The 14,977-nt window shown below is 38.9% G+C and overlaps 1 protein-coding gene across 1 annotated transcript in view; it reads right to left on the bottom strand.

Annotated features, from left to right (window-relative positions):
- COL13A1 (collagen type XIII alpha 1 chain) overlaps positions 1 to 14,977 on the bottom strand; it is a 128,328-nt gene that overhangs the window by 84,753 nt on the left and 28,598 nt on the right. The window contains exons 7-9 of the mRNA XM_070945642.1: positions 13,980 to 14,006; positions 9,954 to 9,980; positions 9,176 to 9,202 (exon numbers count right to left, since the gene is read on the bottom strand). Coding sequence (XP_070801743.1) covers positions 9,176 to 9,202; positions 9,954 to 9,980; positions 13,980 to 14,006 — 81 coding nt within the window. The remainder of the gene's footprint in view (positions 1 to 9,175; positions 9,203 to 9,953; positions 9,981 to 13,979; positions 14,007 to 14,977) is intronic.

Below are 14,977 nucleotides of genomic sequence, written 5' to 3' on the forward strand. Positions count from 1 at the left end.
AATATAAGGAGATTCTGTCTGGAGAATTATTTATAATTTATAAATATGAATATCTGCATATTTATTTTCTAAAGATGTGAACTAAGACTTTGCTGATGAGAAGATAACTTTAAAAACTTTTCCGTTTTTTGTTTGGTAATCAATTTCTCCAGCCTGCCATTACTGGGAAAGGCAAATTTTGAGAAGCCATTTGTAAGAAAATTTAAAAACAGCAGTGCTGAAAGGCAGATATGTGACAGAAGCTCCTCCACTATGTACAAAAATACAGAATTCATACCATAACAAAGTTTTGGAGGAAATCAAGACAGTTGAGGTTAGATGGTACCTCATGGAGTCATCAAAATAAAACATCAAAATCTTACAAGATGGCCACAACTGATCGTTTTCTAGAATTCTCCTTAAAATCTCAAAAGATTTTTGCCATTCTTGCTCACAATCTTATGTAAATTTTAAGGTGAGAAAACCAAATTAAATAAAAATCAAATCAAACCCCAAATTAACGTACTTTAATGTTGATGTCCTGCAATGGCCACCTGCATTTCTGGCTTAAAGAGTGATCTAAAAAATTCTAGTTATGCTGAAGGCCATAAAAAAAAAAGTTGGGAACAGCTGCTCTAAATTGATGACCCTGGAATTCCTGCTGGTATTATCAGAAATGGCTGGTTACAATGCAAAGAATGCCTCATTTGTCTATAGCAAAAGCCTCAGTAAAGGGGTATGTCTATAAAGCATGGGATTAGATGTCCATTTTGCCAATATGACCTCCCTGATTATCCACAGACATGTTACAAAATATTTGGTGTCGTTTAGGGTATGCAATATCCTTTTTTTTTTTTTTTTTTTTTTGCAACAGGACTGGTAAAGGTCAAACCATTTCTTTCTCACAAACCTTCAATGCAAGGATGTGATTAGAACGCAGAGCTGCAAGTGTGGTGCTTAGATATTCCTAGGGGGAACACACAATGGGGTCAATTCAGTTCGCCGTACCATCAAAATCATAAGACCAATGTGGTAGTTCAAACATCAGTTTGGTTTGAAAACTCAACCCAGATGTTATGCTTGTATCTGTTCTGGGTTTTTTTTAACCTGTTTTGGTCACCTCATCAGAGGTGGAATTCAGCTGGTTCGGACCAGTTCAGGCGAACCGGTAGCTCCGACGATTAGCTGGCCCCGCCCACCCGTCCCTGCCCTATCCTGTCCTTTATTTCCTGCTTTCTAGCTCATCTCAATCGCGCAGCACAGCTGATTTCCAACCCCCTCCGCTATTCTACTTACCATTGCTGACTTGGAAGGTAAGCAGCTGAGCTTCTAAATGCTCCATTTTCCGCGCTGCGCACAAGCGCCTTAGGTGTGCAAGCGCGCAAAGCACGCGCTCACCAAACTGGTTGTTAAACCGGCAGCATCCCACCACTGCACCTCATCTGTTCTCAAGGCTGGTATTGTGTAACACATGCATAATCTCCCAGTGTGCTAATTTCCTCCACTGAAACAACAGTATCAATGTTCTTAATGTGTTGCCCAACAAAGAACTATGGATAGATACTACATTACAGTGGAATTAAATTTTCAGTTCTTACTGACAATAACTAAATTGGAAAAGTAATCCAATAACATCCATCTACCGGTACATATCATTAAAAGTTGCCTTTAATACTGCAGTCAGACCTCGGACAACTATTACTCAAACTATATAAGAAAACAAGTTGAATATTCATTTATTATTTCTCTCTCTCTCTCTCTTTTAAAGCATATATGTTTGCTGGGAGCAGAAATCTATTTGCTATTAAATCCATATCATGCAGACTATTGGTTTTTTGACTAATATTGATTATTGACTAAGAAATCAGTTGTGAGATTGGCAATTGTGCCCTTCTAATTGTGTTTAACTCCCATAATTTCTAGCCATTGTAGATAGAAGTTAAAGTCTAGCATATTTAGAGGAAATTAAAGTCTAGCATATTTAGAGGGCACCAGATGGGGGAAAAATACGGTACTTCATCCAAAAACATTTGCAACACAGGCTGAAATTTTAAATAACACGTGTTTTTTCCCCCCAATATTACCTGAAAATGAAATGAAATGAAAAACATTTTTATGATTTAAAACTTTGGGGAGGGAGGCATTTAAGAATATTTTTGGCAATAATTTGAAACAGCAGATTATTAAAAACAACAACACATCCTTCCTCCAGATTAAGTTAAATTCTCAAATTATGCTGGCTGCAATTCCTATGTTTTAGGATGTCAGCTCCAAAGGAGAAAGCAAAATATGAAAAAGTTTAAGGCATAACCCGGCCCCTCGCGAAGCTTTGTTGACTTTTCTCAGCCATGTTCTTTGATCTCTTACCACTGAGCTCACCATGGGATGTAGAAAGATTTCTTAAATGATAATTCTAATAACCAACAGTATCCTAAACTGAGCTGACCAGATTCTTTTCTCTTTGTAGCCCTATATTTTTACCTCTTTTATTTTATGATCATGCTTGGGGCTCTTTTCATTTTGATCAGGGCATGGAGAACTTACCTCTGAACTCAGAAATTGTTCAGGCACCAACCAACACATAATACTCTACTGCCATTGCTTTATTAAGTAAATACACTTGGCCAGAATATCAAGTTAATCAGCCAGCTTTCGCTTCCTACCCCCTTCTGTTTCAAATGCCTCTGAAAGGTTTATTATCTACAAACTGTTGTCATCCAGAATTCTTCACCAGCTGCAGCTCCAAATTTCTCTTGGAGGAAGTCCAGATCTCAAGTCTGTTTTCCAAAGGGATTTTCAAATCCCGAACAGAAAGTATTTAAGCTTCTGCCTCTATTATCATTTCAGTCTTGATGTTTGATGTCTTTCCAATGTATTCCATAAAGCAATAGACATTGTTTGTGCCGGATTAGATCGACTTGAACCTCATGATACATGCCTTCCACTTTGACTTTGGAAGCAGAGGACTAGAGATAAAGACATCAGCTGGGCCTCTTTCTTAGCTATCTGGAATATTGTGAATCTGTGAAGGATATTAAGAAGGTAACCTAGTGAAATTCTTCCCAGCCAGCCCTTGTAACTTTTAAGTGGCTCCCAGGTCAGAGTTACACATCTCATTCATGACAATGGATGCCAGCAAAGAAGTAAAGATTTATTATATATATCGTTGTTGCTGTTTGATGGTAGCCAAGCGTTTTACAGCCCTTATCTCATAATCTGAATGCTTCTTGGCATGGTTTTTATCTGAGAAGGTAGACATATTATAATAAAGCAAAGAATTACAGTTAACTACACTGTTTACTTTCTAGGGGAAAAAAAAACCCGCTATGTCGATCCTTTGAGCATTATAGTTTATTTTAATTTAGTAAAAGTATTTATATATTGCTTTTTATTTTAAAATATTTTAAGTACCACATTTCCCCGAAAATAAGACAGGGTCTTATATTAATTTTTGTTCCAATCCAATTAGTGCATTGGGGCTTATTTTCTGGTTAGGTCTTATTTTGGGGAAAATACGGTACTAAATGCACCCATCTAGCTGACAGTCTTAACTGGGGCTTATTTTGGGGGATAGGGCTTATATTACGAGCATCCTGAAAAATCATGCTAGGACTTATTTTCCGGTTGGGTCTTATTTTCAGGGAAACAGGATAGATGATGCTAAAAACTGACATTTTGGTTTATGCAAAATTCCCAATTAATTTTGTGTTTAATTTTTAAGCATCTAAAATAATTAGTCAGGTGGGACAAGAAACTTGATCAGCATCAGAGTGATTCAATGGACCTGTTGACTTTGTATAGTTAAGTAAATATATCTGTGAAAAAAAAATTCACCTAGATGGAGCTTTTCTTCATAACCATCAGAACTAGGCAGTCTAAGCAATACATTGGCATTTGTAAAACTACGATGTTGCATTTTAGAAGTTCCAAAAAGAGAATGTAAGGATAGCCATATGTTATTTACTTTGTGAAAGATTTATTTTTTGTACTCTTTTTACAAGTGCATAGTGCTGAACTCAAGACGTATCTAAAACATTTTATATATTTTTTGCTGCTATTTAAGCCGTATCTCTGTCAAATCGCTCAGCAAAGGTCTTAATCCTATGCTTGGACGGTTCCATCCTGAAACAGATAGCAATTCTACAGTGGCATCTGTTAAAGGCTTCAAAACATGGAAAAACAGCTTACAAGTAGTCCTCGACTTACAGCCACAACTGAGCCCAAAATTTCTGTTGCTAAGTAAGGCCGTTGTTAAGCGACTTTTACCCCAATTTGTGAGCTTTTTTGCCACAGTTGTTAGGAAATCGCTGCAGTTGTTAAGTAAACTATGTGAATTTTAATCCGACTTCCCCCATTGATTTCGCTTGTCGGAAGCCAATTGGGAAGGTTAACAAAGAGTGATCACATGACTCTGGGATACGGCAACTGTCGTAAAAACCTACCAGTTGTCAAGTGCCCAAATTTTGATCACGTGAGCCAAACGATTTGGAATGGTGGTAAGGATGAAAACCAGTTTTCAGTATTGTTGTAACTTAAAACGGTCACTAAGCGCATGGTTGTAAAACAAGGACTACCTGCGTTTTTCAGAAACCGTGATGCCGTTTTCCTGAAAGTATTTTAAACTTCCAGAGCTAGAGCAGCAAGACAATTTATTGAAAATGTTTTAGTGTCAATTTAAACCTCGCAAAACCACAGATTTGCACATTTGCAGGCTCAAGGTTGACTCAGCCTTCCATCCTTCCGAGGTGGGTAAAATGAGGAGCCAAATTCTTGGGGGCAATAGGCTGACTCTGTAAACTGCTTAGAGAGGGCTGTGAAGCGGTATATAAGTTTAAAGACTATTGCTATTTTCCCACAGCCTCACCTTATAGAAACATCTGAACCTATCTGTGGTCACATGAAGAAGTTTCCAAATAGAAGTTTCCCTTCCCTACGTTTCCAAGTCTTTCAGCTAACAACAGAGGTGTCAAACTCACAGCATCATGGTGGTGTCACGTGACGTATTGGGATTTCCCCCCCCTTCGCTAAACTGGGTGGGGGCATGGTCAGCATGTGACACATCCAGCCCACAGGCCGCAAGTTTGACAGCCCTGGCTACAAGGAAGGAGAAACATATTACACTCATAAAGAGAGGAATATCTTAGATCAGGGGTCAGCAACCTGCGGCTCTGGAGCCACATGTGGCTCTTTCACCCTTCTGCTCCCTGTCACTCAAAATATGCATCACAACCGCCAATGTGCGACACCAGCCATAATGTGATTTACTGAGCTTTTCAACCCCCGGTAGGACAACCATGGATAAATCCAAGAAAAGAAAGTCTCAGAAGAAAACAGAACGTTTAATTCAACTACATATGCTAGTTTTGTGGCTGCTTAAGAAATAGTTAGGCACGGGAAGGGTTTTGTGGCTCCCGGTGTTTTCTTTTCTGTGGGAAACAGGTCCAAATGGTTCTTTGAGTGTTTAAGGTTGCAGTTCCCTGGCTTAGATTGACCCCCTCAGTCTTGCATCCCTACCCTCACGTGTCAGCCCTGAGGTCATAAAGAAGAACAAAATAAAAGACAATTGGCTAAGCAGCAAATGTTGGGAAGACTGTTGATAGATAACCAATCTATTTGCAAGTGAAAGGCCACAGATTACGAGTTGCTGCAGAGCAATCAATGGACAGGACTATTGGTTTCCCAACTTGGTGAGAGGCTGCTTTAGGCTAATGACTGATCATGATGGAATGATGGAAAAGATGGAACTTTATCTAACAAAGGTTCCTGATTTCTAGCTAACCATTTAGAAATAGAAATAGAATAACAGAGTTGGAAGGAACCTTGGAGGTCTTTTAGTCCAACCCCCTGCTTTGGAGGTGCTTTGGAGAATAACTTGACTCTCTCTTCTTTGTGGCAGCCACTGAGACATTGGAACACTGTTATTTACCAAGATCTTGTTCTGGCTTTTTACAACTTGTGACTTAGATTGAGATTTAGACTTTGCAATTACTCCTTGTGGTCCTAACCCTCCTAGAATTTCTGGAGCCCTCGTGGTGCACCAATACAGTACTTGGAGATTGCCCCATTTCTGAATTTTCACATGGGATAATGCTTTCTCCTAGCAGTGTAGCTCATCAATCAACGTGTCATAGACCGTATTTTCTAAGAAGAGAAATTTCTCTGGCTGTACGTTAGGATTTCTGTCATGGCTAATCCTCCATGTTTTAAAGAACAATCTATTAAGCAGATAAACATAAATTTTGGCTGAAATTTGATGAATTTAAGAAATCTTCCAAGTTGAGATATGGAACATGAAGTTCTCTTGAACATCATTGTTTATTGTCCAGATAATCTACAGGAATAACTTTTCAAGTCCAATCAGCTTCACATAAACAATTGTTTAGTGGAGATTTTGGCACTGAAACGTTTTGATGCCTTTCAAGAAACACAATTAAATCTCATCACATGCAATGTTGGCTTTGTTAAATATTTAATTTTTTTTCCTGCTTAATGATAATTGTATGCTGTTTTATTTTGTTTTTAGGGATGTAATCTGGCACGAGTCGTTTTAAAATTGGCAATGAACAAATCACACACATATCGTATGGTTAAGAATTCAAATAAGATTCAGTGGTAATGATTAAGTTTGCATTGCATTCTCAGTGAATCAGCATTGATTAGGGCTATATCGTTGGCCTCAGAGACGTAAAAAAATGCCATCAACTATGTCAAATTCATATTCAAAAGTTTCTTAAGACATTTGGAACAGACAAAGACAATACTTGTCTCCTGAAGTTTCTTTTCTTCTATTCTTTGATCATCATAAAGGATAAATTTTACGCAACAAGTCAAAATGTAGGGTTTTTTACAAATTGCCTTTAGCGGGTTTTAGAGATTTAGTGGTTGATGGGAACCTTGTGATGCTGAGTACATTTTGCAGTCGCTCATTTTAACTCGGTTTCAAGTGAGTCAAATTGGGTAATTCTTTTAGACTCTTAACTTGTTGTCTAAACTGTAACTCATTCCCATTGTTTAGATTAAAATTAAAACGTTAAATCCTGAAAGCCTTTTCTGGATTGTCAGCAGATTATTGCTATATAAGGTCAGATATGTAACTTGCTTGGGTGTTTGTGTTAAGCTCCCATCTTTTTTATTCCCCCAGCTCTTTTTTTTAAAAATGCTCTGTAAATACCTCTTGGCTATTTTAACTCTAAGCACATTAGTATTTGTCATGTTACTTTGTTGTGCTCAGTCTTTCTCTTTCTCTTGTTAGTTACAGTTATAGTTATCTAAGCATCCTACAAGAAGGCAAAACAACGGGACATCTGCCCTCTGGAGCATCATCCCTCCCCCCCTCCCCGAGATCCATCTGATTCCCACTATGATGATGTTTGAAAAGGCATTGAAAACATGGCTGTTCTCCCAGACTCTGGGGTAGCCTGGAAGACTCTGGTTTTTCTGTTTGTGGAATCATATCCTTTGTTCTTTTATCTTATTGTTCTGGCTTTTTATACTGTAAAGTACCCAGAGTTGTTGGGTGTGTGTGTGTGTGTGTGTGTGTGAGATAGTGACACACCTTGGTGGCGCAGCGGACTAAAGTGCTGTTAAGTAGCACTTAGCTGCCAGCTGCCTGCAATTACTGCAAGTTCAAATCTCACCAGGCTCAAGGTTGACTCAGCCTTCCATCCTTCCGAGGGAGGTAAAATGAGGACCCGGATTGTGGGGGCAATAAGCTGACTTTGTATAAAAAAAGAACACCGCTTAGTGGGGGCCGAAAGCCCCACTAAGCAGGCATATACAAAAGTATGAAGGCTATTGCTTAACGCATTGTACGCTGCCCTGAGTCTCCAGAGAAGGACGGCATATAAATCAAACCAATAAATAAATAAATATTCTTTAAATCTATGCTAATAAACAAACAAACAAAAAATGCCGGACAATATCTGAACTTCTGCTACACTTCAGAAGGCCTGCTGTGCTAAATGACCATATTCTATTGTGACCAGGTTCATTTAAACCTACAATGTTTTGGTAGGGTTCCACTGCCATTTTAATACGATTTGAATAAAAGGAAGCATAGGTGAGGAGGTGAAGCATTCTCCAATGATTGTGCTCCACCCCTTTCTGATAACAGAATTTGTGGGATTACAGTAGGGGCCAAACTTGTGGAAACCTTTTGGGAAAAGGGTATTTTCTAAAACTAGCTAATGACACCACTTTTTTTTTTTTTTGGAGTAGTACCGTAAAATTATATATCAATGGAAAGATAATTTAATCAAGAATGTAACGCAATAACTTTTATGAAGGATTTGCTATTAGAATAGCAGTTACAATATAAAGGAGAAAAGTGAAACATGTAGAAAAATGAGATATACAAAAAAATGAGACATACAAAAAATATCACCGTGTCAGTTAATACTTAGTTGGGTAACCTTTAGCATGAATTACGGTCTTACGATGTCTTCCCATGGAGTAAACCAAGTCTTTTAGTTTTGCAGTTGTTGTAATGTGAAACCAAGATTGAATGATTGCTTCTGTTAACTGGGTTTTATTGCTGAGTTGCTTCTGACTAACAAGTTTCTTTAGTCAGCTCCATAGTTTTTCAATTGGGTTAAGGTCTGGGCTATTCCCAGGCCATTCCAGCAGTGGAATATGATTATTTTGAAACTCCCCCCCGCCAAAAAAAATGGTGTTTTTAGCCATCAAACCTCAAAAATACACTTTTCCCAAAAGGTTTCCACAATTTTGGCCACTACTGTAGACCTTGATAAGTCCCTTTAAAAAATACTCTTCTTTCTTTGGTCAAGAAAGGATCCAAGCCACAGAATATCTACAGTGGGTGAGAGAAACACAGGAACACAGCAATGGTGGAATGCTATTATTTTTACTACCAGTTCTGTGGGCGTGGCTTGGTGGGTATGGTGTGGCTTGGTGGGTGTGGCTTGGTGGGCATGGCAGGGGAAGGATACTGCAAAATCTCCATTCCCACCCCACTCTGGGGCCAGCCAACGGTGGTATTTGCCGGTTCTCCAAACTACTCAAAATTTCTGCTACCGGTTCTCCAGAACCTGTCAAAACCTGCTGGATTTCACCCCTGGAACACAGGAAGAACACAAGATCTTCCTAGTTGATCTGTTTGAAGTTCCATGGAAGCTATTCAGGCTAAGAAGGGATAAGATACAGAGTTCAGTTCAAAAACCCAGAAGAATTTGCTTACCCTGTGTGGATATTCTCCGCACTGACCCTGCAGAAACAGAGGGATTAAAAAAGAAAATATTTTAAATCATGTAACCCAAAATAGAGTCAAAGAGACAGGACCACAGCAGCTGCATCATTGTGAAGAGTTCTTTCATCTTGGTAGGGATAATAGTGATTGACCCACCCTGGATAATGGCCTCATATCAGAAAGAACTTCTTGTTCTTGGTACTTTTCAGAACAGAGGTCTCCAACCTTGTCAATTTTAAGACTTGTGGACTTCAACTTGTGGAGTTGAAGTCCACAAGTCTTTAAGTTGCCAAAGTTGGAGACTTAGATGTTTCAGAATATCAAGGTTCAAAACTATTGGCCAATTTTGTTTACTACGGTTGATTCAGGATCAAATATGCCCATGATTGTAGGATTGCCTATTTAATGTGTTCCTTTTCCTGCAATTATAATAATTATCTGACTTGGAGCAAGGAAATTTTCAGAGCTACAAAATTCATCAATGAATGAATCTGCCAAATCATTGGGAGCCATTCCCTTCACTGAAAAGGTACAATTTTCATGTGCAGCTGCCTGCTTTAACTATACACTTTAGGTTTTGTTCTTGTAATAATTGTTTTTACCAAGGCATATGGATTAAAAGGGCAGGTCATAGTATATTCTTTTTAAGCAATAACCAGGGATAGGAAAACTATTGAGGCATACAGGAAGAACCAGATTTCAGGTTTCAGTTTTAAAAATATCTGTATTCAAATATGATCCAAACTTTTACACCCTATATTAATTTTACCTTTTCTCCTTTTTGTCCTGGGATCCCCTATGAGAGGGAGGGAGGGAGGGAGGGAGAGAGAGAGAGAGAGAGAGACAGAGACAGAGACAGAGACAGAGACAGAGAATGTTTAATATTTTTTAGTGTAGCCATTAATCAAAACTGATGTGATTTCTAATCTTAGATCTCTAATCTTAGTATCAGTAGAAGTACTTACTTGTTGAACTTTGATCTTGGGAAGCCCAAGGTCACATTGAGTGAGAGGGGAAGTGAGCTTTATTACAAAAATTGTAACACAAATTATACAAAGTACTGGCATTACAGAGAGGAGGAATGAATTGCATCCTCTTTTGAGATTATTAATACTTCCATGTTTTGAAATCCAAGTGTACATAGAATCTTTCAGACAACCTAGATTAAATGGGATTTCACAAAGTGTTTCCAAAGTGTTTCACGTTTGGAATTTTGAACTGGCAAAAAATTGTAGGTCCACAATAGAGCTGCCAGGGTAGATTTGAGTAGGCTTAAAACCTTGTTTATCTAACCAGGTAATTTTCCCCGTTTTTCTGAGTAGATGAGCCTACTTCTGCATAAAGCTTTGGGCTAAAGTCATCCATTATTTCTATTTTGTGAAAACGCCTATAGCCATGATGACGAACCTATGGCACAAATGCCCGAAGTGGCACATGGAGCCATGTCGCCTGGCACATGCGGCGTCGCCCGTTCTTCTTCCAGGTTTCTGGTGAACATGTGCACACAACATCAGACCGCCTTTGTGCATGTGGCAGTGCTGGAAACCAGAAGAGCTGGTCTTCTGTTTTCCTGCATGAACATGTGTGCTGGCCAGTTGATCAGTGCGTGCACATGCGTGGCAGTAACCGGAAGACTTGCTGGCCGGCACGCATGTCCACACCGGAAACTAGAAGTACCTTATCCGGCGCATGCATGCCCCCTGGGCAGTTCCTCTTCTTGGTCGCGGCCCTGATGAGTGCTTGTGTGAAGCATTCGCGCACATGCGAAATGCTCCCTTTTCGGCACTCGGTGCTGAAAAGGTTCGCCATCGCTGGCCTATAGGATGGGCTAAAATTCATGGTCAAAGAAAACCTGCCATTGACTTCTGCTTAGAGCTGCAAAATCATTTGGAAGATCACCATACATGTTCATTATAAAGAGCCACCCCTATGTTTGGATTAAAAGAAAAGCACACCATTGGTTCTCCGGATACTTTAGAAAACTGGCACCCGTCCAGAACAAAAATAAAGAACCATATTTGCAAAATAGGGGCAGCTGAGTAACCATTATTTTGAGCCGCGGAGGAGGTCAATTAGAAGTCTATGTACTTTGGGTCAAGTCAAGGAGAACCTGGCCATACTACAAGCTTGCAGCTTTTAATAGTTTGTACAGTGGGATTATTTCATTAATTTGGATGAGAAGAGAGAAAAAAAAATCCAGAGGTTCACTGTGGTTTTGATGCTGGTTAAAACTCAGGTTACATTGAAAAATGTATGATTCCAGCAAAACCAGAAATTCACCCACACTGAAATGAGATATGTGTCTAGAGCAGGCCAAGATGCACATAGGTAGCAGCAGAATTAGCAAGAAAGAGAGAATGTTTGGATCAGGGACCATGTGTTCACCAAGCATGTTTGCTTGCAAACAAGAAGTAATATTCATAGGGAGGTTTAAAAACTCAAAATGGCATCCATGTAAGAAACGGGGCAGGGCTTCAATCACATAGCCACCATCTTGATTATTTTACACCCATTCACCCACTGACTTTGCAAACAAGATAGTAATATTCTGGACTATTCCTGTTTGTAGTTTCTAGTGGCTGACATAAATAAGTTTGCAGGTAAGTCTGAGTATATACGTACTTCTAATTTTTAAAAAATTGGACCCAGAAAGTGGAAGATCTTAAAACAATTTCTTAATGCTCCATCCTGTTTATTTCCCAACTTTTCTGTCACCTCTCTCCCATAGAAGCATACACCGGTACTATTCTTCTTGGGATATAAGTGAAAAACACACTTTTATGGTTATCTATATTTATAGTTATCTGTAAAGCACATGGTAATTCCATAAGGCCATTTTCACATAATTCCCATAGTGGAAAAAATGACCAGTTAACAACATGCACAGTATTGTATATATTTTTTAGACTCCAGTGATTTAAAAAATCCATTTGAATAAGTGTTACAATTTCCCATATTAACATCTGTTCCTAAACCCAGTCATAAAATCAACCATCTGGGACGTTCGGACTGAATTCACACTACTCTATTCTTATAATATAGTGCTTGAGATGTTTATAGTACAACTATTAAACTTTGAATCCAAGGCAAAAATATGTCATTTCATTATTTCATAGGATACCTTGATTACATTTCCTTATGGTCTCACAGCACCTCCTAGCATTTCTTAGCCAACATGGAGGGGAGTGTAAAATCTACCTTCATTGTGGCCATTTCAGCCCAAACAATGGCCAGAGATGGCTTGAAAATGCTTTAATTCAAAATTGGGTATATTGCCTATATCACAACAAAATTTTCCAAAATGGTTTGAAGAGAGGAGATTACTGAATTATATTTCATGGAGAACTCATCGGACCATCACTTCAGTCTGGATTTTATAATCACCATTCAAATATCAATTCATAATCCTTATTTATATGTGTAATTCAAGAAATTAATGAAATTCCTGAGGTCTATATTGTACTGCACTGAGATTATTACCAAACTTAGTTTGTTTCTGATGGTTCTATATCAAGAGTGGGCAAATATGGCCCCTTTATGACCTGTGGACTTCAACTCCCAGAATTCCTGAGACAGCTTGGCTGTCTCAGGAATTCTGGGAGTTGAAGTCCACAGATTGTAAAAGGGCCACAGTTGCCCACCCCTGATCTATATGATCTCAGTTGAGGAAGTAGCTGTAACAAGAAATGCTGACTGCAAAAAACAGCACAGGTGAAAAGTGTTTGTTAAGCTATGAAACAACCTAAATTCATGATTGGGAAATGAAATCAGGATCAATAAAATAAAGTCAAATAAGGACAAACAAACACCGTGAGCTGATTTAGATAAGTATTTCCCTTGTTTCATGATTGCAACACAAAAAAAATAAGATAAATAAGCCATCCAAAATCACAAACAACAAACTTAAATTTTGTGCCAGTTTACAACCAATATAACACTTTCACATAGACGGACACCAGCATTAGATGACAATAAAGTGGCAGAGGGAAGAGGTCATATAACAGGCTTTGGTATTACTTCAAATTACAGATGCGAGATTATGCTTTTGAATGTGGTCTTTTGTTAGGCACACCTCGTTTATAATGAATATAATCTATACCACCACTAGATGGGAGCCACGAGTTGGTGTTTTGTTGTCTGCACTGCCATCTCATGGTCATTTGTAATACTGCAACCACTGTATGGTAATATATTTATGTTTTAAACATCCCTGGCCAAGAGAAAGCTAGTGCAGCAGAGAAGAGTTTGGGAAATCATTTAACATTCCCCAAAATTTTGAAATGAATTTCATTTCCAGAAATCTGTTGGATCCATTTGTGAAGTATAGTTTTCAGTTTTAATTCCACAACAGCAGTTCTGCCCATTCAAAAATAGCACACTTTCCCATTATTCCATAGAAGCAAACCTCTTTCTGCACATATAGCATTGCTCTTAAAAAGTATATGATTGTTATAAACAAATCTAATAATCTACCCTACAGCTGTTTAATAAAGACGAAGATAGGGTTTACAAATTTCTCAACACAAATCATTATTCTGTCTTTCTAATCTGCCAAAGAAAGAGAAAGCTGTTCCTGGGCTAAAAATCTGAATTTCAGCTCTAAACAATCCCAACTAGAGTCAGGAATGCTGGGAACTATATTTTAGTTCCATCTGGAGAGCTTCAAGTTTTCTACCTCTTCATTCCCTATAAAGATGGATCCCACAAAAACATCCCTGCCATTTGTTCTTTTCCATGAACATGAAACTTAATAAGCAGAATGCTCTCATGCAAAATTGATTGAACATCTTATTACCATTTCCCCTTTCTGTCCAGGTTGTCCCTGAAACAAGATAAAAAAAAAAGGGAAGTGAGTTTCAGTATAAACCTTTTGAACATTAAGATCAGAAATTATTTTAGATTTGTCCTGTTTATTCAACAGCTGGGGAAGGGGAGAATAGCAATAGCACTTAGAGTCTAAGTCTTAGACTTAGACTCTATAGACTTATATACCGCTTATAGTCTAAATAAGTCTAAGACTTATATATAAGTCTTAGACTTATATACCGCTTCACAGTGCTTTTACAGCCTTCTCTAAGCGGTTTACAGAGTCAGCATATTGCTCCCAACAATCTGGGTCCTGAGAAGAGAGGAGAGGAGAGAGGAGAGGAAGGGGAAGGGGAAGGGGAAGGGGAAGGGGAAGGGAGGGAAGCAGGAGTGGGTTCTACTTACCTTTATTACTGGTTCGCAATGGGGCCGTGCACGCGCTCTTCTGCGCATGCGCAGAAGCATTTTTATGATGTCGGGGTTGGTGGGCGGAGCCTCCCGTCGGTTTTACTACTGGTTCTATAGAACCGGTGCGAACCGGGGGCAACCCACCACTGGGGGGAAGGGGAGGGGAGGGGAAAGGAGAGCAGAGGAGAGTGGAAAAGGGAAGGGAAGGGAAGGGAAGGGAAGGGAAGAGAAGAGAAGAGAAGAGAAGAGAAGAGAAGAGAAGAGAAGAGAAGAGAAGAGAAGAGAAGAGAAGAGAAGAGAAGAGAAGAGAAGAGAAGAAGCTCAAGGTTGACTCAGCCTTCCATCCTTCCGAGGTCAGTAAAATGAGGACCCAGATTGTTGGGGACAATATGCTGACTCTGTAAACTACTTAGTCTATAAGTCTAAGTGCTATTGCTACTGCTATGGAAAATCTCACAGTATTCTGCTCACTGTTGCCCCTTTGTCTATTAACCCACCTAAATTTATTCTCTGATCATTTTGAAATAAGCATTTTACAACAACCTTCTGGACAGAAATGTGAGGGAGAGGATTATGGGA

Source organism: Pituophis catenifer, unplaced genomic scaffold (genome assembly GCF_029215685.1).
Source record: "Pituophis catenifer annectens isolate HBS135680 unplaced genomic scaffold, rPitCat1.0.hap2 SCAF_6, whole genome shotgun sequence".
Lineage (NCBI taxonomy): Eukaryota > Metazoa > Chordata > Lepidosauria > Squamata > Colubridae > Pituophis > Pituophis catenifer.